Source organism: Loxodonta africana, chromosome 17, assembly GCF_030014295.1.
Source record: "Loxodonta africana isolate mLoxAfr1 chromosome 17, mLoxAfr1.hap2, whole genome shotgun sequence".
NCBI classification, from domain to species: Eukaryota; Metazoa; Chordata; class Mammalia; order Proboscidea; family Elephantidae; genus Loxodonta; species Loxodonta africana.
This window is the reverse complement of record NC_087358.1, coordinates 71234035-71259420: the sequence shown is the minus strand read 5'-3', so window position 1 is coordinate 71259420 and position 25386 is coordinate 71234035. Positions and strand designations below refer to the sequence as shown.

At 39.1% G+C, this 25386-nt stretch overlaps 2 protein-coding genes and 1 pseudogene across 9 annotated transcripts; 1 reads left to right on the top strand and 2 right to left on the bottom strand.

The window, feature by feature from the left end:
• Positions 1-8438, bottom strand: KCNRG (potassium channel regulator). Its single transcript, XM_064270172.1, is given in 3 exon segments — positions 1-4083; positions 7862-8420; positions 8423-8438. Coding segments are annotated over 3 exon segments (879 nt in total). The 3' UTR covers positions 1-3779.
• The window catches only part of LOC135227991 (tigger transposable element-derived protein 1-like), a 44345-nt pseudogene continuing 22974 nt past the window's right edge, over positions 4016-25386 (top strand).
• On the bottom strand, positions 8303-24163 carry TRIM13 (tripartite motif containing 13). 8 transcript variants are annotated; one of them, XM_064270164.1, is made up of 3 exons: positions 23434-23545; positions 17846-17962; positions 8303-11145 (listed from the first exon to the last, which is right to left on the bottom strand). In XM_064270164.1, exons 2-3 carry the CDS (start codon positions 17924-17926, stop codon positions 9913-9915), a joined length of 1314 nt encoding a protein of 437 aa, XP_064126234.1. In that variant the 5' UTR covers positions 17927-17962; positions 23434-23545; the 3' UTR covers positions 8303-9912. The 8 variants fall into 8 exon arrangements, with proteins under 8 accessions (XP_064126234.1, XP_064126241.1, XP_064126237.1 ...); XM_064270167.1 differs by lacking the exon at positions 17846-17962 and adding an exon at positions 24055-24163 and having other exon boundaries at positions 8305-11145; positions 23434-23534; XM_064270168.1 differs by lacking the exon at positions 17846-17962 and adding an exon at positions 24055-24156 and having other exon boundaries at positions 8305-11145; positions 23434-23531.

The window sequence follows — 25386 nt, the reverse complement described above, 5'->3', positions numbered from 1 at the left end:
TGTATTATATGAACTATCCTAGTCCATCTTTGAATCTACTATAATTCTTGTTTTTATATGTGCCTGTTCACTGAGACGATAGCTTTCCAAATTTTTCAGTTCAGTTTAGTCTATTGGATGCCCAACACTGGAGGGGAATATAAATATGTATAAGGCACAGTCCTAGTCCTCATCTTAAAAGGACTCATGCAACCTCAGACGTTGCAGCCAGACTTCTTGGGACAGACTTCCTGTATTTGACTTTCCAATTGGGAGCCCCCAAAAATTGAAATTACCAAAAGTATTGTGAAACGTTGAGCATAACATGAAATAAAAACACTTGGTATTTGGTGTGTTTTATAGCTTATGGGTAAAAAACCACTTGTTTTAATGATTTCTGGATTTGAGTGTTGGAATGAAATCTGAAGGTGAAGAAGGCCTTATATGATTAGACAGGCTTAGGCATAGGTTAACATTTAAGTTTTGGGAGCAAGGTCCTATTTTGCTGCCTTTTTTTTTTTATGCTATGCTTCATATTCATTTCCCATTCATTCATTAAGGTGTTAGCTTTTATCCATTAAAAGATTTTTGTGGGTGAATCTAGATTGTTCATATACATATTAAGGCATTTTCTAAGCTTAAAAATTATGAGAAGACGATTTTTGTGATGAAATTTATACTTTTCATAGTACCATTAAGTCTGATAAACTTGAACATGCCATTGTAATGACTCATCCTTCTGTGTATGAGATAATAGGTGTATATGGTGACAGAACAAGGCTTCATTACGGTTGGCTGGGGACAAGCTGCTGCCATTAGCACAATTTAAAATTCAATCCAGTTAGGAAGTTAAGTGGTGCTATAGGGAAATGTTGAAGTTTGGCTTTTTTTTTCCCCCCTAAAGCAGGCAAGAGTTTTTAACTTGCCCGTGGCGCATCTGACTTTACCTGTTTTCTTCAAACTACATTTGGCTCCCTCCCTTTCTAAAATGACTCAACTTTATTTGCATGTCTTGGCATCCCAGTTACAGTGTCCGCTCAATTTTGGAATGAACACAAGAGGCTGAGATGATATTGACAGGTGCATCTCTAGATGACAATCTCTGAAATATTTACTAAAATAAGAAACTCAACCCACTCTGAAAGTATGCTTTTCCTAATACATATTTTTTAAATTGTGGCAACCTATCTCCTTCTAAAAACATCTTCATTGTGATCTCTTGTGAGAAACTATTTAAAAGGCTTAAGTTATTTTAATTTAAACTTATTGTCAATCTTAGGAACTGTGCTTGCAGAAAGCTCCAGAAGGGCAGGAATTTTTGTTCCTTGCAGGATCTCCAGTGTTTATGATAGTATTTGGCGCATGACAGGTGTCAATAAATATTGATTGAATTAATGAATGTTATGTCTCCATAGGTAATATGTTTCTATTAGCACATTAAAAAGAACATTGTATTATCTCAAAAGCTTCCTCCAAATGTGAATGACTAAGAACACATTAATAACAATTTAAAAATTTCCTATTATTTGCTAACCTGTACTTAAATTTTTTCTTCAGTGTTTACTAGTTAGCAGTTTTTAATAATCTTATCAGCACTGTACAGAATTAGACAGTGTTACATGTATAACCATGCCAGTTGTAACTAGTTAAATCACATGGATACCAAAAACTTAGCAAAAAAAATATTATGCTCAAGAGTATAATGCTAGCAGGGAGCCAGGCCAACCCCAAGATAAGACAACACACTAAAACAACTAAGTTGGCATTTCTGCAGAAAAGAGAGGATGGGTAGCACAGAAAAAAAAAAAAATTAGAGCTTTTTTTCTTAGTTGGATCATTATTTTCAATTCCTAACCTCAACATTACAAATCTTGAAGTGTTCTGTACTTTATATATAACCTTTTGTGGCACTCTTGATTTCTTTAAAAAAGTCTTTCTTCCCCTCAACCTAGTACACAAACGTATAAGTAACTACTGGAAATTTCTGAAATGCAACTTCTTTACGAAGTGGAGAGGTTTTATAAGAATTATGGTAGAATAAAATTTCTGTTGGTATGAGGGATAATAAACTATGTCATACCCTTCCCATTCTGACACACACTCATACACAGAAAATCTTTCAGGTATGGCTGTTGCTGCCCTTCCCCACCCTGCCATCCCCACCTCTTACAGTAGATGATGTATCTACGTGGCGTGGCCTGGGGAAAAGTAAATCTTCCTCTTACCCCTAAACCCCACTCACCAGTTCCCTCTCCACAGGTGACCTGTATCTTTGATGAAAACTCTATGCATATATGAGAAAGTGTATCATTTCCTACAAATGTTTCACATTGTTCTGCACCTTGCTTTTTTTCCCACTTAATAACATTCGGACAGTATCAGCTTTTAAACCACTGCGTGATTCTTTTTAAGGGCTACATCGTTATTTCATTGTATGAACCATAATTTACCAGTTTCCCATTGGTGAACTTTGAGTTTTTTCCTAATCTTTTGTTATGATACATTTTCTCACTTGAATGTGAACTCCTCCTTGAGAATAAGGATTTTTGTCTTTAGTCATTTTTTAATGCTGAAACTTAGTATAATGTCCAAGGAATGAACAAATTGTACTTTTAAAAAGTGTTCAATTGCTTCCTTCAGCAAGTTTTAGCCCTACTGTGTGAAAAGTACATGGTGTACTATAACTTAACGATTCCTCTTCTAGGTGTTATCCAAGTGTTTAAGATGACACATACACAACATCTAGAAGAGGAATCACTAAGTCAAAGTATATGTGTATTTTAAATGTTGGTGAGGGTATTCCAAAGCTTTTCACCGAATTTAGGTGCTGATTAGTAATAAAGGTATTATTCCTTTTCTGGAGTGTTTGGCATAGTTCTTTTACAGATTGTTGTTAGGTGCTCTCATAGTGACCCCATGTTACAGAACTGCCCCATAGGGTTTTCTAGGCTATAATCGTTATACAGAATGGATTGCTATGGCTTTCTCCCGTGGAGTCGGTGGGTGGGTTCGAATCACCAAAACCTTTAGGTTAGCAGCTTATCACTGGAAATATCATGCTGCCAGGGCAGCAAGGGTATTACTGCTCTCACCAAATGTTTAAAACCAAAACCAAACGAGAACTGCCCCAGAGTTTCCAAGTAGCTCCTGGTGCATTTGAACTGCCAACCTTTTTGTTAGCAGCCGTAGTGCTTGACCACTGCGCCACCAGGGTTTCCACCAAGTGTTTAGCATAGTGCTTTTACAGAGAGTGAACTGTGGAGTGGATCAAGGAGCTCATACTCAAATCAGAAAAGTTCGTTTTTATGATTGCATGTAAGTCTACACAGATATAAAGAAAGGGTTGATTAATATGCTTGGGAAGGAGGAAGGCCTCACAGAAGAGATGTAATTAAAAGTGAACCATCCATCGTCATCATCACCAATATCAAATCAGTACTTTACGTTATCTCCTTTAGTCCTCACATATCCTATGAGGGAGATACCTTTAATAATCTTCATTTGAAAGATGAAGAAGTTGAGGCGCAAAGAGGTTTAATGACTTGCCCAAGTCACACAGCTGAGATTAGAAACCAAGCACTCGGATTCCAAAACCCATTCTTAGAAGCTGTGTTAATGTTCATGTAGAAGAGAAGTGGAAAGAAGTACTGAAGGTACAATGTGTGCCAAAGTACCAAGTACACGGTGTTGCTTCGAGAGCAGCAAGCAGTTCAGCGTGGCTTAGGCACTGTTGGGGGGTGGTTCCATAGAGATGCATGATAGGAGATGAGGCTGAAAAATTCAGCTGAGTATAGGTTTCACTAACACACATGCCCCAAACATGGAATTTCCAAACAAGAAATTACTAACTCTAAAAGAATAGACAACAACTTTTTCTGAGCGTGCTCTGGCATGACGGTAGTCTCTGGTTTCAGTGTTTTGTTCACAGCGAGGGCTTGAGGCCTTTTTATTCTTTCAAAGCTATAGCATTCAGTTTTGTCTTCAGAGGATACTGTTCTAGTGCCAACCAGACGAAAGCCTTCCTTCAGTAAAATGTCAATCAGTAGGCCAAGGACATTAGTTCCACTGGCCAATTTTCGGTTATCAGGTTTTACAGAAACATACCTAGGACACACACACAAAAATTAATTACAAAACATGCCTTTAGTGACTATTGAAGTACATATGTAAATTTGACTTATAACCTCAAATATATGAATAGACTATTTTTTATCCGATTTTGTTTTTTTCAGACTTTATTTACAAATCCAAATCATAATTTCAGGGCACTGAAAATAGAAACCTGTTGATCTCCAAAGTCATTTTTTAATTCCATATTTAGGAATATAACGAACATTGATGAATTTTCATTGAGAAATTTTCTTGAGCAAACATTTCGATCAAACAAATTGGATAAATTTTTTATTTAGCACAATTTATTTCCAATTTTCGTTTCCCATTTACTAAATATTGTTTTAAACAAGGATTATTTTTACTGTAACTTTTATAATAAAGATTTCATACACTTACAGTTTTTACCAGATCTAAATTTACCAATTAAGCCCCTGATATTATAGATTTTCTCTTTTAACTTATTCAGATCCATTTTTGGGAGGGTGAAAACTTTGCAGATATGAAAATGTCACAAAGATCTTAGCAATTTTTAGTCAATAACTATCCATCATTGAAGAGCAAAACAAGGGGTGTTTAGACCTATGGAGTCAAAATGGCAAAACCTATTCTCTGGGAAAACTCCCCAGAACCAATACACACAATTCAAGAAAAATGTATGTGAACTTTTCAGATTGCTATATATAGTTGCCTTTAATAATGTCATCATAACATACTGGAGCCCTGGTGGCGCGGTGGTTAAGTGGTTAAGTGGTATGGCTGCTAACCAAAAGGTCCGCAGTTCGAATCCAACAGCCACTTCTTAGAAATCCTATAGGGCAGTTCTACTATGTCTTACAGGGTCACTACGAGTTGGAATTGACTCAATGGCAGGTTTGTTTTTTTCTGTTTTTATAGTTATATATCCTTATGTATCTGAATCCTCCCACCATTTGTTTATGAAATGTGAAGACTGACTAAAATTACTTCGAGGCAGCAACCTAAACTATATGTACTTTTAGGGAGTAAAAAGACCCCTTGGGGACATCCCAAGCCTCCTTTTAAGTACCATGATTGAAATAGTGATGAGTGTAGCTCACATTTAGAAACTCACTCTAGGCAAAGAAATCAATAGTAAGATCTAAGAATTATCTACAAAGCACATCTCAAAAAAAAAAAAGTTTATTATGTTTGATACAGCAAATTTTTAACATTAGTAAATCATTCCATTTACCTCAAACCCCAGATCTTGATTGTATAGCCTAAACACATTTGTCAAAGAGGAAAAAATGTTACCAGAATATCTCACAAAAGAATTAAGATACAAACGGTAGTAACAAAGTGGTATATACTTGCAAGAAATCATAGAGAACAAAGTACTTGATTCCCTGTGAGGCCAGATTAAGAATTACAAGTAAAGACTTCAAGGCACAAGAAAAGCATAGAAGAAACCAGTGGGAAACACATAAGCGAAACCTGTTTTAAAAATTTACAAGGCAACTACACTTTTTCACTTGAACCAATTTAAAAAGGAGAGGTCAGATGGAATACATTAAATACTACCACAAACTCTAAAATCTTGTGGTCATTACTTGAGCTTGATAACATGGGGTCACATGAATGACCATCTGCAAGATGCATGCCAGGTTATTTCTAGTACTATGACCTTCAGAGATAGTAACTGAGCAACCTGCTAGGCTAACCAGACACCTTAGAGTGGTAAATCATATTGGTGAGTTACACGGAATAGCTGGATGATACACCAGACTGTTAGGAGCCATTCAGGATTACTCCTCCACTTTCTACCTTCAGAAAACATCTAAATAGATTCAGACCAGGAAGCGAGCAATATATAAAAATAAATGCTAGCTAGGCAGTTATAGCTTCTGGTTTTGACATTATCTATCTTCAAAGTTTAAATATAATGCCATTCTCACATTAAGATGGAAGGGAAAAACCTGCCCCATTTCTAAAAAACAAACACTTTACAACAAACAAAAGGGAAACCACTTGGCACTGTGGTATATACACAGGAATCTTGTTTTTCAAGATTACAATTACTTCCTCTGAAGGCATAGTTTTTAGAGAACATTCAACGTTTCCACGACATCTTTTTACCTAGCATGTTTCTTCTTAACATCACTGACATCATTTTTCTTTAGATTTTTACATTTTTGAAAAAGGGTCTTCAAGAGATCTTATCACAATACATTTTGAAGAAAGCAAAAAACTAGTAATTTTGCTTGTTAATGCCCCACCAATGAAAAGAAAGCTATACACAGAGCTATCTTAAAACAGTGAGATAAAGATGGAATCTTTGGTTTTCTTTATAATCAGTCTGTCTGACTGGCTCTTTTTTCCCAGAATGGTATTTCATCCTTTTTGTTTGGAAGGGCAGCAAATTGTAAAGTGTAAAAACCGTCATACTGGGTTATGCCACCCAGTGTTCTCTAGTTATTAAGCAGGACCAAGGGGTGTGTTGTGGGAGAGGCAGGCTAATATCCTTCCTGATGGTTATTGCTGATGTTTAGAAGTATCCCAAAACCTGTCTACCGTTGCCAAAGTAATAAAGTGTACTTTAAATGCTATCAGTAAAAAACCCATGCAGACTTTTTTTTTTTCCTCCTAAAAATAGAAGCTGGCTTTCACAGTGAAGTATTGATAGGACAGCATTAAGACATTTTAAGGTAAGAAAAATGTGTCCATCAGAGCAGAATGGGGATGGAAGAGAGGGGGGCAGGGGTGAATAATTGACTCAGGAGCAACTCTCTTTAACACACTGACAAAAACCAGAAAGCAAACCTGTTGCCATCGATTCAATGCCAACATATAGTGAGCCTATCCCAATATCTTGAGTTGTCTAAAGAATGCCAAAGATATAATAAAAACGCACTGCCACCAAGTTGATTCCAATTCATAGCAACCATATAGGACAGAACAGAACTGCCCTATAGGGTTTCCAAACCTGTAATCTTTACAGAAGCAGACTGCCATATCTGCCGCAGAGTGGCTGGTGGGCTCAAACTGTTGACCTTTCAGTTAGCAGCCATGTGCTTAACCACTGCACCACCAGGGCTCCTGTTAAGGATATAATACCCCCCCAAAAAAAACCCCAGTGCTGTCGAGTAGATTCCGATTCATAGCGACCTACAGGACAGAGTAAAACTGTCCCATAGGGTTTCCAAGGAACATGCGGTGGATTTGAACTGCTGACCTTTTGGTCAGCAGCTGTAACTCTTAACCACTGCACTGCCAGGGTTTCCAAGGATTATCACAGGATACCAAATTTGCCATGGGATGTATTTGCCCATAAAAGTGTTTAAAAGAGGGGATGAAGAAAAATAGTCAAGAGGTAAATCGTAAGGACTGAAAGAATAAATATACATACTGTGAAAGGAAATCACAGAGGCTAAACTACTGAGCCTTTACTGTATGCCAGACACTAAGAAACTCTTGGGGGAAAAAAGGGGGAGTGTTTCATTCCTAAGACAAATTCATCAGCAATGGAACAATAATGTATAAAATTATTTCCTGCTACGACTTGTTAGTTTTCTTGGGACAGTCTGTTTATTCCTGGTTGTCCCACATAAAGCACTCCCTTTCACTCTGAAAAATCTCCCAGTTTGGACAATAATTTTGTCATTCTACTTATAACCCAAATCCACTGGTTACCCCAAAACATTGTTTTGAATCGTCATTTTTCCAAGAAGTTGCAAGCATGAGGAACTTTCTGTTTTGAGGGGAAACATAAGGAACTGGTTCTAGAGGAGAGATGCTTCAAAGTACAAAATACCTGATTCCAGTTTGATTATCAGTTGTGCGGCATGAGCCACACTGGAAAACCAGGTCATAGTAAGATGGTCTCTGTGGAGGCAGTAGAAGTAAGGTCATCTGAGGGAAAGGATTAGTACTCCAGGTAGGTGCTGAAGGTTGCTCTACAAACACTGTAATCTTCTCGGTTAGCATCTCAATTGTTTTGCTGCAACAGCCAAATACTCTGAAAAAAGCTTGAGTGTTTCGGAGTGAGAAATGCATCTCCAAGAGCACAGGTTTTGGCTGTAGCAGAAGTTCTTGGTTTAAGAGATCTACGAGAGAATCAAGTTCATACAAAACAGCCTCCCTCTGATGCCTAAGATAGTCTGAAAAGTCTGTAGGTAATAAAAGCTGGTGAGTTCTCAAAAAATCTAAGATAAAACTAAATGAAACACCATCTCTGTCCACAAAAATCTGGCCACCAACCATCCTGAATTCTTGGTCTCTGCCTTCTAACATTTGTGCTAACCGAGATGCAGGAAACTCCTTTATAGTAGAAAACCTTGTTGTGAACATCTTCGCTCCCACGTTCAAAGTGCCAGTTCCTGACTACTCATTTCTTCCCTTGCTTAGAGGCTACAAACCATCAGCCACAGCCTTATGAACTTGTAAATCAACCTGTAACCATAAATGGTGTTAGTCATATGTGATTAAGAAACAGAGGGGAGTGGAAAGTAACAAAAAACAGACCTAGATTTCCAGGTAACTTATAAAGCAAACAGTGTATCCATAACTGTGTTCCCAAAGAGTTGCTTGGGAACTTGTAGTACACAAAATGAAAGGAGCAATAGAGGAGAAACTCAATAGTAGTATAAGGAAAACTGCCAATGTATCTGAAAACAGAGATCGAATAGATCCCTTTTCTTTACTCCATTAAAAAAAAAAAATCATGAAAATGATAAATCTACATTTCAAAAATACTGGGAGCAGAAAAGCAGCCCCTCACCCCAGGCCCCATATCTACTGTGAATCCTCATGTCAGGTAAGCAAACTCATAGATTTATAGAGTGTAGGTCTATTCTCTGAAATTCTATCCCATGTAATAGACTTTCAAAGGAATATCTTGTTCCATAAAAGAAATAAGGCAGACTAGAGAGCAGTTAAGATAAGGTTGCTTCTTTGTTCTCTTCTGAATTCTAAGCAAGGTGAGAAAATTAAGTATTTTTATTCTGTGGTAGCTAGGGTATCTATCTCATGGGAGCAGACAGGACAGCATTAGTGTTTAGCAGATTACTTTGTATTTTATAATAAATAGCTGCTTCATCTGTTGTCAAATTAGTCTTTCTTACTACTCTTAAAAAAATTCTTAAGCAAGTATATTGGTTTAACTGTACAACCACTGCAACAACACAACACTTAGCAGTCAGTAGAAAGGTGGCTTTCCCATTTTCTGCTCTTGGCATGTATTAGGCCTTTTGCCTTCGCTTGCAGAGCCCATCTAACGCTGCTGTTTATTCCTCTGGTGATAACTTCAAGGGGAAGGCTGAAATCTCCACCCCTCCTAAAAATGTAAACTTTTTGCAAGAAAATACTACTTTGTTTATATTAGATTTATATTTTGGCAATAATGGGATCAACCCTCTCTTAAAAAAGAAATCCACTAGTATCTTCAAATTCTTTCCTTTTTTAAAGAATGTTCACCATCAAAAACTACTTTACTAGTCTTTATGCTTCATGATCACTATTAGACCACCTCATCACTACACTATTAGATCACATGTTCTCTTTCACCTCCTAGTTTTATCACAATTTAAACACAAAACATTGGGGTGGGGCGGGGGGTGCTAATTTAAAAAAAAAAAATTTCAAAAGTACTCTTTAAAAGAAGGAAGGAGGTTCAGGACTGTACTATTAATTTCACTTTTATCTTTATGCTATCTAACTTGAAAAATATATACAGGGCATTATTTTTGAAAGGTATACTTTTGAATGCAATATCTGACTAGAATTGTTACTGAATCTGAACTACTACTCTGTTCTCTAACAAATTTCTAACAACAAAGGACAGAGAACTATTTACTTGAACAGGTTTTATAATAGTTTATATTTGCACACAAATTCTGCCACAGTGTTCAGTACCATTAAAGTATAATTCTTGAATTTTTCACTGAAAATGAAAATCCCATCTGTTACCTGTTCCCAGTAAAAAACTGACTGTTCTAAAAAATCAGCTGATTTAGTTAGATAGGAGGAACTGAAGTTTGAAAGATGTTCTTTCCAAGCTGCAAATTCATCAAATAAAGACCATTCCAAGGACATGGCAGGCCCAAGGGAAATGAGAAGGCCAAGCAGGAGGAGCACCACAGACAACTGATAAAAGCTCCAGGGAATCTTGCTTATGAACGTGCCAGTGTCTTGAGGCAAAGAAAGTTTATCCACATCTACTAGTTTTATCTCTTCCCACTGACTGGTATCAAAGTTCTTCATTAAAGGGTTTGTGGGCAAATTAGAGGGAGGTAAAGGAGTTTCCTTGATTACTTTGATTTTCTCCCTGAACTCCTGCATCTGTTGCAGAAATATAATGGGTTCTGACACGTCTTTGAAAGCCTCTGCAATGTTAAAGGCCATTCGTTGCTCCTGCAGGATGGTGTTGAGTTTGTTGATCTCGGGGTCATAGGCCTGCATAACTGCAAGTTTCATGGTCTCAAAGTCAGACAAAATTTCATTCTTCTTCTGATCCAATGTGTGTTGTAACTTCTCAAAAAACTCCTTCACTTTATCTGAATCTTTAGTTAGTAACTGTAGGGATTTCCTTTTGCTAGTTTCCAAGGTATCCAAGCGAGAAAGGGCATCTCCCCGACGCCAAGTCTCAAAGCTCTGAAAGAGAGACTCAAAGGCATTCCTTTCCTGAGCATAGGCATCTTCAATAGAACAGAAGACATGCTTGGTATGGTCGCCGCGAGTAGCACAGATCCCACAGATCAGCTGCATGTCAGTCAGGCAGAAAATATTGAGAGGCTGCCCCAAGTGTCCTTTGCACACCGGCATTTTAGGAGAGATCTTGATTTTGTTATACTTTTCCACAATACCCTTCAGGGAGTAATTGACCTGCAGGCTATTGACTCCAGTAGCTGATGTTTCCTTACGGCAGGTGGGACACTTGAACGGAGACGGTCTCCACAAGGAATTCCGCACATTTCCCTCTAAGAGCCCTTCTAAACATTTTTTGCAGAAGTTGTGCGAGCAGGGCAAAACTCGAGGATCATCAAACAGACTGCAACAAATCGGGCACGTGAGATCTTCTTCAAGCAGCTCCATTACATCCTACCATAGAAAAAGAAAGTTTATTTTACTCCAGTAATCCCCTCTACTAGGACCTATGTAATAATTAGAAAAAGCTATCTTCACAGGCATTAAAAAAGATCCTTCACTGAAATAGCCAGCCAAATAAAGCAAGTAAGTGAGAAATTTAGGAAGGGAACATAAACCAAAGCAGATTTAATCCACTGGGACTAGAACGCACTCCTTATTAGTAGGGAACCCTGTACACAAGGCCTTTGTGTGGACTCCCCAACAACAGTCTTTGGCTAAGACAGGGTTAGGACAAGGACAACGGCAAGTTGAGCCAGCAGGACCCAACTGATTGTTTTAAAACAGAGAGCTGACTACTAGCTATCAGAAACAAAGCTACTCAGTGTCTGAATAGAATGAGCTCTTTACTCTGGGCCCACAAATATAAAATGGTATGCTATTTAAAAGAAAGGAGCACAGAAATATAGATGCAAGCACGTACTCAGGAACTGGCATGTTTTTCTATTTCAAAGGCAAGGTTACAATTACTAACATCGCAAGTAAAGACACAAGATGAAGAGAGTTGCAGCTCACTCTTCCCTAAAGGATTAAATTTTTTTAAGTCCAGAAAAGTTATCAAAAGCCATCTTGTACAATCTAGAGCATCTGTTCTCATATTGTGATCTGCAGAAACCTAGGTGCCCCTAAGACTCCTTCAGAACATTCATGAGGTCAAAACTATTTTCAAGATGTTAAGATGTTATTTGCTTTTGTACCATGTTGACTTTTACAGTCATAATACAAAAGCAATGACAGGTAAACAATTGCCAGAGCCTTAGCAGGAATCAAGTAAGGCAGTAAATAGCACCAAAACGGACTAGCAGTCATTGTATTCTCTCACCACACACTCCTGATGAGATAGGCGTGAGGCGATGCAGTAAAAATTAATACTAAATCTCGACGCTTGAGTACTTTTTAATATTTTATGTGATAAAATAGGAACTAAACTTAAAGCATTTCTGTTGCATACTAGCAGATACTGACTGGAGGAAAATATTTATATGACTGAGCTGCAAGAAGAACCAGCCACTTCTTCATGGGAACACCATTTTTACTTTCAAGAAAAAATAAGAAACTATGGCTATTCAGAATTAGGTATCTTGCAGATAGTTTCTCGAAAATGAACAAAATGAGCCCTCATGGCAAGGAAAACAAATGACCTTATTTCTTGCCAATGATAAAAACTGACTTTTTTTTTTTTAATTAGAATTTTGGAGAATTTGTATTTGCCACTGTGAGCTTGACGGTTTCCGATTAATTAAAGGCTTTTCTGATGAAATAGATGGTGATTATTAACAAATGTGTTTTCTTGGGGGCATACTGTATAATGAAATACCTAATTTAGAGATCTGCATAACCCAGTTAACCAATATTTTTTCAAATCATCAATGCACAATGTTACAAATCTTATATGGGTAAAAAATTCAAAATACAACAAACACCGAAATGCTCAACATTATGATTTCAGATTCTATATTGTTAACTAACCAATAACAGACCACAAGTTGTTTCAGTTTTGGTATAGTATCAGACGAGATCCGTAATTATCTGAGAAAGCTAAAAGAATATCCCTCCCTTTACCAACTACATATTTGTGTGAGGCTGTATTTTCTTTATACAGTAAAACCTATGAAAGCCAGAACCTGTTTAAGGAGGAAACCTGTCAGAGAAGGAAAACTCAAATATTTTCCATTAAAACAAGTGATACAAAAATGGTTAAAAAAAAAAAAAAGACTATACCCTACCAATGGCAGAAAACTTGCAAGACCCAGAAAAATAAGGCAGTCCCATTGAGTTCCAGCTCTCACAGGTTTCACTGTATATTTCAATCAGTTGTTGTTTTTTTTTTTCCTCCATTTAAATGAAGGTTTACAGCACAAGCTAGGTTCTCATTGAACAATTAGTATGCATACTGCTTTATGACATTGGTTAACAACCCCACGACATGCCAACACTCTCCCTTCTCAACCCTGGGTTCCCTATTACCAACTTTCCTGTTCTCTCCTGTCTTCTAGTCCTTACCCCGGGGGCTGGTATGCCCCTTTGGTTTTGTTTTGCAACCACAATATTTTATTGCAGTAAGCTGAATGCAGAAGCAGATAAAACTCAAGTTGTCTTCTATTAAGCTGACATTCACTTAAGAAATCTATAAATATGCAAAGCAATGCCACTCAATTTTTGTTTTGGAAATATATATTTCATAAATTATTTATGTTAACATGTAGTGGGTTTATTAACATTTTTAATTAATTTTTTTAACTTCTTAGTTTTAATTTCTAATACAGTAAATATCCATAGACAGAATCTACAGAAGGAAAAGCTCTTGGAATCCTCAATTTTTAAGTGTAATGGGGTATGGATTACACCTTAATATAAAACAATAATCCTCACAACAGGACCAGTACGCACCATCATGATAAACAGAGAAAAGACTGAAGTTGTCAAGGATGGTATTTACTTGGATCCACAATCAACACCCATGCAAGCAGTAGTCAAGAAATCAAATGACACACTGTGTTTGGTCAAGTCTGCTGCAAAAGACCTCTTTTAAGTGTTGAAAAACAAAGATGTCACTTTAAGGACTAAGGTACACCTCACCCAAGCCACAGTATTTTCAATCACCTCATATGCATGTGAAAGCTGCACAACAAATAAAAAAGACCAAAGAAGAATTGATGATGCCTTTGAATTAGGGTGTTGGCGAAGAATACTGAATATATACCATGGGCTGCCAGAAGAACAAACAAATCTGTCTTGGAAGAAAGGCTGGCTAGACTTCATCTCACATACTTTAGAAATGTTATCAGGAGGGATCAGTTCAGTCCCTGGAGAAGGACCTCATCCTCAGTAAAGTAGAGGGTCAGTGAAAAGACGAAGACCCTCAACAAGATGGATTGAGACACTGGCTGCAACAAGGGGCTCAAGCATAACAATGATTGTGAGGATAGAGAAGGACAGGGAGGTGTTTTCGTTCTGTTGTACATAGGGGTCGCTATGAGCTCGAACTGACTCAACGGCACCTAACAACAACAATGGGGTCCTGAGACCAAAAATTTTGAGACTCTTAACCCTGATCTAGGAAATACCATTTCTCAATGCAATTTTAAAACGCATAGCATTCATCCCCTAAAGTTTTAAGACTTTACAGTGCCAAATATTTCCTTATTCAGTTTACTGAGGGATATATATATATATAGGACCCTAGGTGGCTACAAGTGGTAAAACACTTCACTGCTAACTGAAATGTTGGAGGTTCAAGTCCACCCAGAGATGCCTCGGAAGAAAGGCCTAGTGATCTACTTCCAAAAAATTAGCTATTCCACCCCTAGATATATACCCAAAAGGCGTGAAAGCAGAGACATAAAGACTTGTTCACCAATGTTCTTTGCAGCACTATTCACAATAGCCAAAAAGTAGAAACAACCTAAATGACTATCAACAGATGAATGGATAAACAGAATGTGGTACATACATACAATGGAATACTACTCATCCAGTACGCATAAAGCTTAAAGATATTATACTGAGTGTAATAAGTCAATCACAAGAAGACAAATATTGTATGACTTCACTTATATAAAAAGACAGGAACAGGCAAATGTATAGAGACCAAGGTTAATTAATGGTTACCAGGGGTGGGATGGAGGGGGAAAAAAGGGAGGGGGGGTATTGCTACGGAGTACAAAGTCTGTTTACTGTCATGGAAAATTCACATTAAGTGTAGGAATGCAGAGCAAATTACTGCAATTACTGTCAATAAGTTGTTCACCTATAAAAAGCTGGATTGGCAAAATTTGTGGTATATATTTATAACAATGACCAAAAAAAAAGTAGCTGCTGAGACTGCTTATGTACACCAAACACTTCATGGGATTTGGTTCCTTGGTTTGGAGGTTTAGGGTCATGGTTTCATGGGACATCCCAGTTACGTGGCCTAACAATGTGTTTTGTGCTTCTGTTCTACTCCTAGTTCCTTATGTAAAAAGGGGTCTTAAAAGCTTATAAACGGCCATCCAAGGCACAACAATTGGTCTCTGTTCACGCGGAGCAACATAAAGAGAAGAGTAAGGAATAGGAGAAAACGGAATGTGTAGCTAATTGCCTCCTTTGCCATGAGACCAGGAGAACAGGATGGTGCCTGGCTACCATTACAGAACATTTGATCTATTGGAGAATCCTGATCAAAAGGGGGAAAATGTAAAACAGAAATTATAATTTTCATGGAGTCCACACTTCCTGGAGCTACGGAGCTTGAATGAACTCCTAAAACGACTGCCCTTAAATAATCTTTAAACCTTAAACCAAAAATATCCCCTCAAGTCTCCACAAAACCAAATAGTTTAGCTTTAGTCAAAAATGTCTGTCTTTAACATTACGCTCTTTTAAGATCTATCTATATGGGATCAAACTGACAAGTGCAACTGGCAAGATTAAATAGGAACCTTAGGGTACAGTGAGTTTATGTTAATGGCAGAGGAACACCTCAGAAGGAGAGTGAGAATGGTTGCACAACTGGAAGAAAGTACTCAATGTCACTGAACTGTACATGTAGAAACTTTTAAACTGGTCTATGTTTTGTTGTGTATATTCTGAACAGCAGCAACAAAATAAATACCAAAAAAAAAAAAACAACCCTGTGGAGTTCTACTCTGACACACCATGAGTTGGAACTGACCTGACTAACAACTGGTTAGATAATCACATCAGCACCAAGATAAACAGAATCTTAATCATCTATAGGCCATCTTATAATCAAAAACAAGTAAATACTTCAGCAGTAATTTCAAAAGTCAGAGTTATTATCTAGTATAAGACAAACAATATTTAAAAGATAAACTGAGCTTGTAGGGCTAGTTTATGGTTTTATATTACATTAATTATATGTATGTATTTTACACATATATGTATGTACATATATGTATTTAAAGGATTCTTTTGTCTCAAATTTAGTGCCATATGTAAAAAATGTGTGATTAGGTGATTTTTCTGAAAGTGTAAAAAATGTGTGATTAGGTGATTTTTCTGAAAGATCTTTGTGACATGAGAAATCATATACCCTCTGAAAATGCATTGGGAAGAGAACAGCTATAAAAACTAAGGAGAGCACGCTCTCTAGGTTATCAAGTAAAATATCCTGACTCTTCAGAACAGAAAAGGTAAACTTTTGATGGTTCTCCAAACCCAACCCTGTCAAACTGTATTACCTCCACTGCTGTCATCTTTCATCTAGAAATTCTACCCTTTATCCAGAAGAAATGGCAAAGTAGTGGCATCAGCACTCAAAATAAATCTAATTTACTCATCCTTATATAGTTGATAATTCCAGAAAATCCTGTCCAACATGTTAAACAACAGGAAAATCAAAAGACAGCAAGAGGTAGGGATGAGGGGAAGGAAAAAAGGCACCCAAGGCAAAGAGAAACCGTCAAGAAAACAGGATACTCCAAAAGGAGCCACGAATTTTAAGGCAATCGAGTATGACCAAAAGTGAAGACATTCTGCTATACAGAAGAAAAATGTCATAGAGAAATTCTGAGTAAACAGCTATGCCAAAGCTACGATCGACTTACAGCTCTTAACTTAAAATGAACCACAGGGAAAATACTATTTGGAAAGCCCCCTTTTCAAAAACTGCATCAAAAATACTGTAGATCCTGTTGTTCCATTTTTAACGATACTGATTAAAGCTTTATTTCAAATTAATCTTAAAAGCTAAACACTGTTTTCTTCTTGCCTTAGTTTTATGCCTCCTCTTTATACTCAAGCTCTCTCTAGAAGAAATCAATAGAGCTTACATCCCTTTACTGCTTTTTTTAGCTAATTTGTTCCCAATATAAAAGATTTATGAAAAAAATTGTAGTTCAATGTTTCAAACGTTTCAACTTAACCAATGTTAAGCATATAAAGGCAAATGAGTTTTCCAACATTCATGTCTTCCTCTGAATTTTTTAAAAAATTTTATTATGGTAAAATATATATTATAAAAAGTTTCCAATTTTAGCCATTTTTAAGTATAGAATTCAGTGACATTAATAACATTCATCATATTATGCTACCATCACCACAGTTCATTTCCCAAAGTTTTACATCACCCCAAACAGAAACTCAGTACCCTGTCAGCACAGCTCTCATTCCCTCCCCCGTCCCAACTCTGGTAACCATTAAAACACTTTGGTCTCTACACATATGCCTATTATAGGTATCTCATGTAAGTGAGATCTTTAATTTTTTTGAACACCAAAAAATTTTTAATTTCAAAGCACAGAAATCTATTTTCTCACCAATTAAAAATTTCCTAAGTGTTTTATACCAATGAATAAAAATAGCTGAATATGTACTTTCTTCTCTACCACCACTCTGGAAAACGGGCAACCTTTTTTCCAGCAGTACTTATATGTTAAAATATATTTTAAAATTTACATACAATAAAATTCACTTTTTGATGTACAGTTGTGAGTTTCGATAGTATAACTACCACCAGGTTTGTTTTTAAACAAATTGTTAAGATACCTGCTGCCCTCAAGAAAGACCATGAAAAGTGCTTTATAAATCCTATCTTGAATGGCTATATAGCAACAACTGTCTCTACAAATGAAAAATATAAAACACCAGAATACTAGAAATGGAAAAGCCAATGCTTACAAAGGAGCCATATAAAATAGAAAAGCTATACCTCTGTATGAGACTTCCTCCTCCTAGAATTTGTGTTTTCAAACGAACAATCCATAATGATTACACTGCAAAAGGTGCTCATTCATTCAAACAAAAGTTAACTTTCTCCTTATAAAACCTATTAGAAAAAGAAACTTTCCCATTAAAATTCACCATTAAATTCCATTGGCTGGTAGCAATATGAAGTTGTTCAAAATGTTACCTATGATTTTTTTTATTTCAATTCACATTAGGGAACAAAAGGAAAAATCAATATATTACACTTTGTATCTTACAGAGCCAAATTGTACTAATATTTAAACCAAACTTCCACCCTGTTCTGTGAGGCAGTTTGGATTTGGGAATATCGAAGCAATACCTAAACATCAGGTAACGAGATAGCAAACACTGTCACTTGACCAAGGAACAAAGGAAATGACGCTGAACTCTACTGAACTGAGAGCTACCAATCTTATCTTGGGAACAAAGAAAAAAGGCTCACCTTTTTTAAATCACTTCCTCTCAGCAAAATAGTTATTTTCAGGTAGTGTACAGTATTCTATTTTAGTCTGAGATCCACTAGTAACGCCTTCTTTAAACTTACCAAGGGTTTAGTTAACAACTACCGAATCTAGGTGAAAGATATAAAGAAACTTACTGTATATGTAGTATTCTTTTGAATTTTCTGTATGTTTGAAAGTTTTCACAATAAAAATTTGGGGGAAAAACTAAAATGGAAGGTCAGCTATAAGAAAACCATATTGAGGTAAAAAAGTAAAATTTCAGAAACCTTAGCAAAGAGCTTAATCTGCTACAGTACTGTTTTAGCTTTTATAAAATAAATGTAGTACTGGAAATCTCTGGATGCAGACCTGTGAGGAGACTGACATACTTGTCTGGCTCTCCAGTCTGTGACTTCTGACAAATCATTTATACATATTACAGTTTCTCTCATTTGTACAACTGATATGAAAGTTCATAAAAGGTTGTTGCTCTAAGGTAACCCATCCTCAAAAATAAAAAAAACCACTTTATCATCTGATTAGTTCAGACCACTCCAGAAAAAAATGTTTTCTTTTATTCTCTTCTCTGTACCACCATTCAGCCTTGAATCTTTCCTTCATTAACTGTTGTTTTAACTTGTCTTGCCTGTGCTGTTTCACTGAGGACAATCTTTTGATTTCCTCCCATTCTTTCCTTATTCCACCATCCTCCTTTTCATCTTATATTTTTCCCATTTCCTGTGTCACTTGATAATCACCCAAGATATTAGTGTGTAATTCCTGTAATTTCACAGCATTAAATCAATAGGGCTTCAAGATACCAGCTAGACCAGATATAACTCCCATTCTTCCCCACCCAGATGGCATCAATCTGAATAAAATGAGTGTCTGAATTTGAGGGAAACATTCCCATGAACTACAGCCTATGAGACAGCTATTTTAACATCTTGCATTCCCATAGTCAGTACCAACCAAACCCATATATTACATATATCTTTACCTGTTAAGATTTGGAATTAAGTTCATTAAGTTGGAATTACTGATTTCTGCCAGTTTTACGGACCAGAAATGCCCAGTTTCTTTGCTTCCAAATAAATGTAAATGGGTTTAAATGAAGGTGGCAGATTTTATCTCTCAAACAAATCGTTTTCTTTTACAACCATAAACTCAGCAAACATGGACCTATTACTATCCCAAATAGGTTGGTACCTATTAAAAGTATCCATCACCTAACTCTGTATGTGAGGTTAATCCCAGCTTTCAAAAAGTAGTCAAAGTCAAGCACTCTAGGTTTATCTACAGAAGTAAGATTATTTACATAGTATCTAATACCGAGTCAAGTGAAAGTCGGCATTTAGTAGGTATCTGGTAAGTACCTACCAACTAATAGCTTACTTCTGAGATGACTACTGGAAGTGTAACTGGTATCAAAAAAGCTCCTTCTGCTCAGTATAGAATAGTTGCTGTTAGGTGCCATTTAGTCTGCTCCGACCGATGGTGACCTTAGTTATAATAGAACAAAAAGTTGTTCCATATACATACTTCTTAGTCTAAATAAGGACACCCTGGTGGGGTACTGGTTAAGTGCTACGGCTGCTAACCAAAGGGTCAGCAGTTCGAATACGCCAGGCGCTTCTTGGAAACTCTATGGGGCAGTTCTACTCTGTTCTATAGGGTCGCTGTGAGTCGGAATCAACTCGATGGCACTGGGTTTGGTTTTTTTTTGTTGTTGTTTAGTCTAAATAAACCTGACCTACAGACAGATCAAGTAGAAGGTTAATTATACTTGACCTTACGCAGTTTTTAGGTTGGCCATATTATATGCTGCTGCTGTGTTGGCACCACCTAGCTCTTATCCACAACTGCAAATATGGGCAGCCAGGCTATTGCCAAGTTAGGTATACATGGCACTCATTCCACAAAGACAGTAATTTAAATTACTAATACATTCAGCTTCTCCTTAGAAACATACCTAGATCTAAACAGAAATGAATTAAAAATAGATTTCATATTATGGAAATTTGCTTTATAAGAGGCTTGATTAGAATGTAACTCCTCTGTATGTCAAGGGACACCTGTATTTGGTTAACTGTTTTGAGAGGTAGGCATAGCACTCTATTTTTCTAGTACCAGTCTAGTATCGAAGAGTCCCAGGCCAAGGTAATGACAATGGCAGTGTCTTTCATGAATAACAGAAATGGATAATCCAATGATCTAATGATATTTAAAAAGGTAAGATATAAACCAAAAGGCAGTTGCTAAACTCAGAAACGTACAGCATTTATACAGGTATACCAAAACAAAAAAATTCAAACCCACTGCCATCGCATGAATTCCAACTCACAGCAACCCTGTAGGACACAGTAGAACTGCCCCACGGTTTTCGAGGAGCAGCTGGTGAATTCGAACTGCCTACCTTTCAGCTGGAAGCCCTGGCAGCATAATGGTTAAGAGCTACGGCTGCTAACCAAAAGGTTGGCAGTTCGAATCTACCAGGCGCTCCTTGGAAACCATATGGGGCAGTTCTACCCTGTTCTATAGGGTCGCTATGAGTCGGAATCGACTCGACGGCAACGGGTTTTTTGGACCTTTCAGTTAGCAGCCAAGCTCTTAACCACTGCACCACCAAGACTCCTACAAAGGTATAACGTATGATAAACTCCTTATTAAAAACAAAGCTGATACCATACTAAACTTGGAGATGGTATCTATGCAATTAGTTTTTTTTAATGCTTTTCTTAAATTATAAAATTTGTACTCATTATTATCTTGGTATATTTAATCTCTTCTGTATGTGTGTGCACATGCATATACTTCAATCAAAATTGGGAATGTACAGTACATACAATTTTGTATCCACTTTTTTTGACTTATGGGAGTGCATACATTCCCCTATCCTTATATGTTCTTCAAAAAGATGATAGCCCACCTTATGGGTGTGCTCTCTTATCGATCATTTGTTTATTTTGGTATTATAACATTTAAATGAACCTCCTGTACAAGTTTTGAACCAGGGCTCTGATTATTTCCTCAGGCATCCCTGTCTTAGGAAATAAGGCGGTCAAAGGGTAGGAACATTTTTAAGGCTCTAGAAAAGCCTGCTAAGTTTCTCTTTAGAAAGGGTATGTCACTTTATTACCTCTAACCTATGATATATGCGTGTCCCACCTCCCCATGCAGCTCTTGACCTTAGAACAGAACCACTTTTAGAGAACTTAGTGAAAACAAGCAACAAGTCCCACCTGTTACCACTCCTACAGGAGTTCACAAGTTTAAGGCCATTAACCTTAGTGTGCTTATCTATATTATCAATATATTTACTGAAACCGGATAAAAGTTGTAAGGCAGGAATAAAACAGAAGTACCAGGCTTAAAAACACCTAGCTACACCTAACTTTGTAAGTGAAAAAACTAAGGCCTGAAAAAAGACTGAGACTTCTCAATTGTGTGGTCACAGAACCTGGGTATCCCAATTTTTAGACCTCAGCATGATCTGGAAAGTGGGTCAAGAATTTAGTATCCTCATCTGTAAAATCAAATTTAATCATGGGCTCTCTCAAATCCCTTCTAAAATTCTTTTTTTTTTTTTTTAAACAAATTAAAGCTCTTCAGGGAAGGGAAAGAGCACTGAACTTGCCTTTGAAGACTTATTCAAGTACCAGTTTTATCTTTCATTAAATGCAGATTTTATAGTACTTAACTCATAGTGGTGCTGAAATTAAGTAACGTGTGACCATTTTGTAAGCTGTTAAGCGATATAAATGTTAAGGTGGCTTAATTACGTATATGTGTAAATACCATGGAAACCCTGGTGGCATAGCGGTTAACTGCTATGGCTGCTAACTAAAAGGTTGGTAGTTCAAATTCACCAGGCGTGCCTTGGAAACTCTATGGGACAGTTCTACTCTGTCCTGTAGGGTCACTGAGAGTCGGAACTGACCCAACATCAATGGATTTTATAATTACTGTGCACTGTAAACACACACTTGAAAACCTTAGAACACGAGCGTATTAACCTAGATGAAGTCTTCAGAGAGTTGGATCCTGAAAAGTGATGTTAAGGGAAGGCAAAGCAAAACAAGTATTACATAGGGTAGCACGTACAAAGCACTTCCAGGAAAATGGACATATCTGAACAAAACAGGTCTGGCACAAGTAGGGCCAGGTACAGAATGAAAGGAACAGCCCAGTGTTATGGATGGACCACGGGAGGAGGTTAAGTCAGGTGGTGCGAAAATGCAGGATTTTTAGGGAAAGAGGGACCCTGAGGAAATTTATCTTCTCATTGTGCAACAAAGCAGTATTAACCATTTAAATCAGCAGCTCCATCCAGCTCTACTAGCGGGAGTGCCTACATAAATGAAATTCTGCTTTAGATGGATATTACATAAAGGTCTCTAGAGTCCAGCTCCTTTCTGTTAAGACCTAGTAGCCTTTACAAGGCTCAGGAGAAGGAAAGAAATTGTGCTGAGGCCTTTCTTCCTTTGAAGTGTAAACCATCATTGGATATAACCAAGCCAGTTGCCAGTCTAGCGGATTTCGACTCACAGCAACCCTACAGGACAAAGCAGAACTGCCCCATAGGATTTCCAAGGCTCTAATCTTTACAGAAGCAGACTGCCACATCCTTCTCCCTCAGAGTGACTGGTGGGTTTGAACTGAGACCTTTCTTGGTTAGCAGCCGTGCACTTTAACCACGGAGTGACCAGGGCTCCTTACCTTTGGATATAGTACATGTCAAATGTATACTTCAACTCACAGGTACCCCGTGTGACAGACTAGAACTGCCCCATAGGGTTTTCTAGGCTGTAATCTTTACAGGAGCAGATAGCCAGATCTTTTCTCCCTTGGAGGTACTGGGTGGGTTCAAACTTGCTAACCTTTTGGTTACCAGCCAAACCCTTAACCATTTGCCATCAGAGCTCCTTACATGTAATAATAAGAAAGAATTTCCAAGTATGGATTCTATTTTCGAGTTTTGACAAAATATAAAAAGACCACCCGCACACAGTTCATAAAAGGTTCTGGGCCTAAAGCAAATGGGTGCTTTATTTATTTATTCATTTTTTTATGTGAAGATGACATAGGGAAAAGTATTGTGATTTACCTCTGTTCCCTGTAAGCAGGTATATTCCGCAGGGTTACTATTTTCCAGGCCAAGACAACCAGGTTTTTTCACGTTGTAACCGACAGTCAAACTACAGTCTACTGCAAAAAAAAGGGGAAAAAAGATGGCATTACCCATTTATTGGCAGAGGGTCCGCAGTCTCCATCCTCATTTTTTTCAATCGTCCCCGACAAATAAAACCAGCCCGCTAGCACCTGGAGAAGGAGCCGGGAGCCGTGGGCGAGGCTGGCGCTCTTTGTACCGACGGTCTCGTCGTTGGCGCCCTCCCCCGGCGCAGGCAGGCCTCCCGGGCTCAGTGCGCGGCGGGCGGCGCGTGCTCAGCCCGCCGGCTCCCGGTCGCCGCTTCTCTTCGAGGCGACGCCGAGGCGCCGGCAGCGGCAGCTCTCCCGGAGCACCGGCACACCACGCCGCCCGCCGCCGCCGCCGCCCGCTGCTTTCCGCGCTGCCGCCGGCGCCCGACCTCAGAGCGCGCCCTCCGCCAGCCCCCGCCCACGCAGGCCCCTGCCCGGCCGGGGCGACTCCCCACCCTCGCGGCAGGTCCGAGGGACCCCAGCCCCGTCTCTCCGCAGAGGAGCCCCGCGGCCGGGACTTATCTCGGACCTCCGGCGACGTGGGAGGGGCCCGCCTGATGCCTCGCGGCCGCCGGTCCAGCAGCCGCCGGGACCGCCCAGGCGAACGCCCGGCACGGCGACAAAATGGACTCGCGGCGCCGAGGCGGTCCCGCCGCGCCGCGCCGCCCTCCCCTCCCGCACCACCGCTCTCCGCCTCCCCGGCTTGGCTCGGCCTTTGTTCCGCCTCTCCCCTGGGAAGGGGTGGGTGAGGAGAGGCGAGCGTCCTTCCGGTGCCTCCAACCGCCGCCGCCCGCGCCGCCCGCCCCGCCCACCCGCGAGCGGTGGGCGGTGCCGGGCTCTGCTTCCCCTCCCAAGGGTGCGCGCGCCCGCAAGGGGCGCTGAGGTCGCCACGGTGGTGCCCGGAGCAAGGCCGCCTGCGCGCCTCGGAGCTAGGTGCCCGCCGCGGAAGAACGGGTTCGGCCTGGAGGGAGCGCCGGCGTCAGGAGGCGGCTCGTCCCCAGCGGAGCCACGCGGGAGAAACGCCTCCCAGAGTGTAAACGACGCGCAATGAGATAGTTGGGTTTGGATTGTTGTACTTTTTTTTTTGTTCGTTTAATTTTTAGGAACAAAAAAAAAAGCCCAACCCTTCACACCACTTCATCTGCATCTCTCAGGACCAGAAGCCTGGCCACAGCGGCTTGGGGACGGAGGATTCAGTCAGCCCGCCTCCCCTGGCGCGGGGACAGGGACGGGCTTCTCGCGCTGCACCCCTGCGGGGTCAGGGACTTAGGTTCGAACCCGCGCTGTGACTGAGCCAAGGGCTGGGTGAAAGCGTAACCGAAATAACGTTAACTACTGTTCCACCCAGGGGAGCCCTGGTGGCGCAGTGATTAAGTGCTCAGCTACCCATCGAACCCACCAGGCGCTCTCGGGGAGAAATAGGGTCACTATCGGTCGGAATCCACTCGATGGCAATGGGGTATTTATTGTTCCAGCCAGCCTTGCACCTATTTTGAGGCTTTAGGCCGGACGCTAACGACACAGTGCAATTTAAAATTTCGTTTGAGAGAAAAGATCATCAAGCTAACTGCTTTTTCTTTTGGAGGGAAGGAAGGACTTAAAATTGACTAGTTGTCCACCGCCAACTGTTAAGTCGTTGATCTATTTTGACGTCCAGCCCCCTGTATAGGAACCTTGTCTAATAAATACCAAACGCATTAAGCGCTTAATCAGTGAGCGGTCCAGCGAAGGATACAAAGATGAGTAATAAATGAATGGCTCCTCTCCAAAGTTTACAGTTTTGGGGAAGTAAGACAAGTACAAAATCCCGGAATATGTCTTGGGGTTAAATTCACCCCTTGTCGGGGAAATCTGGGCTGTG

What these genes read in the sequence shown, in the direction of transcription:
- TRIM13 (XM_064270164.1), bottom strand. Translation starts at nt 17,926, where the DNA reads ATGAGCACCTTTTGCAGTGTAATCATTATGGATTGTTCGTTTGAAAAC. An exon ending in GGAGGAAGTCTCATACAGAG is followed by an intron (nt 11,146 to 17,845) that starts GTATAGCTTTTC and finishes TTTCTATGGTAG; the next exon opens with GATGTAATGGAGCTGCTTGA.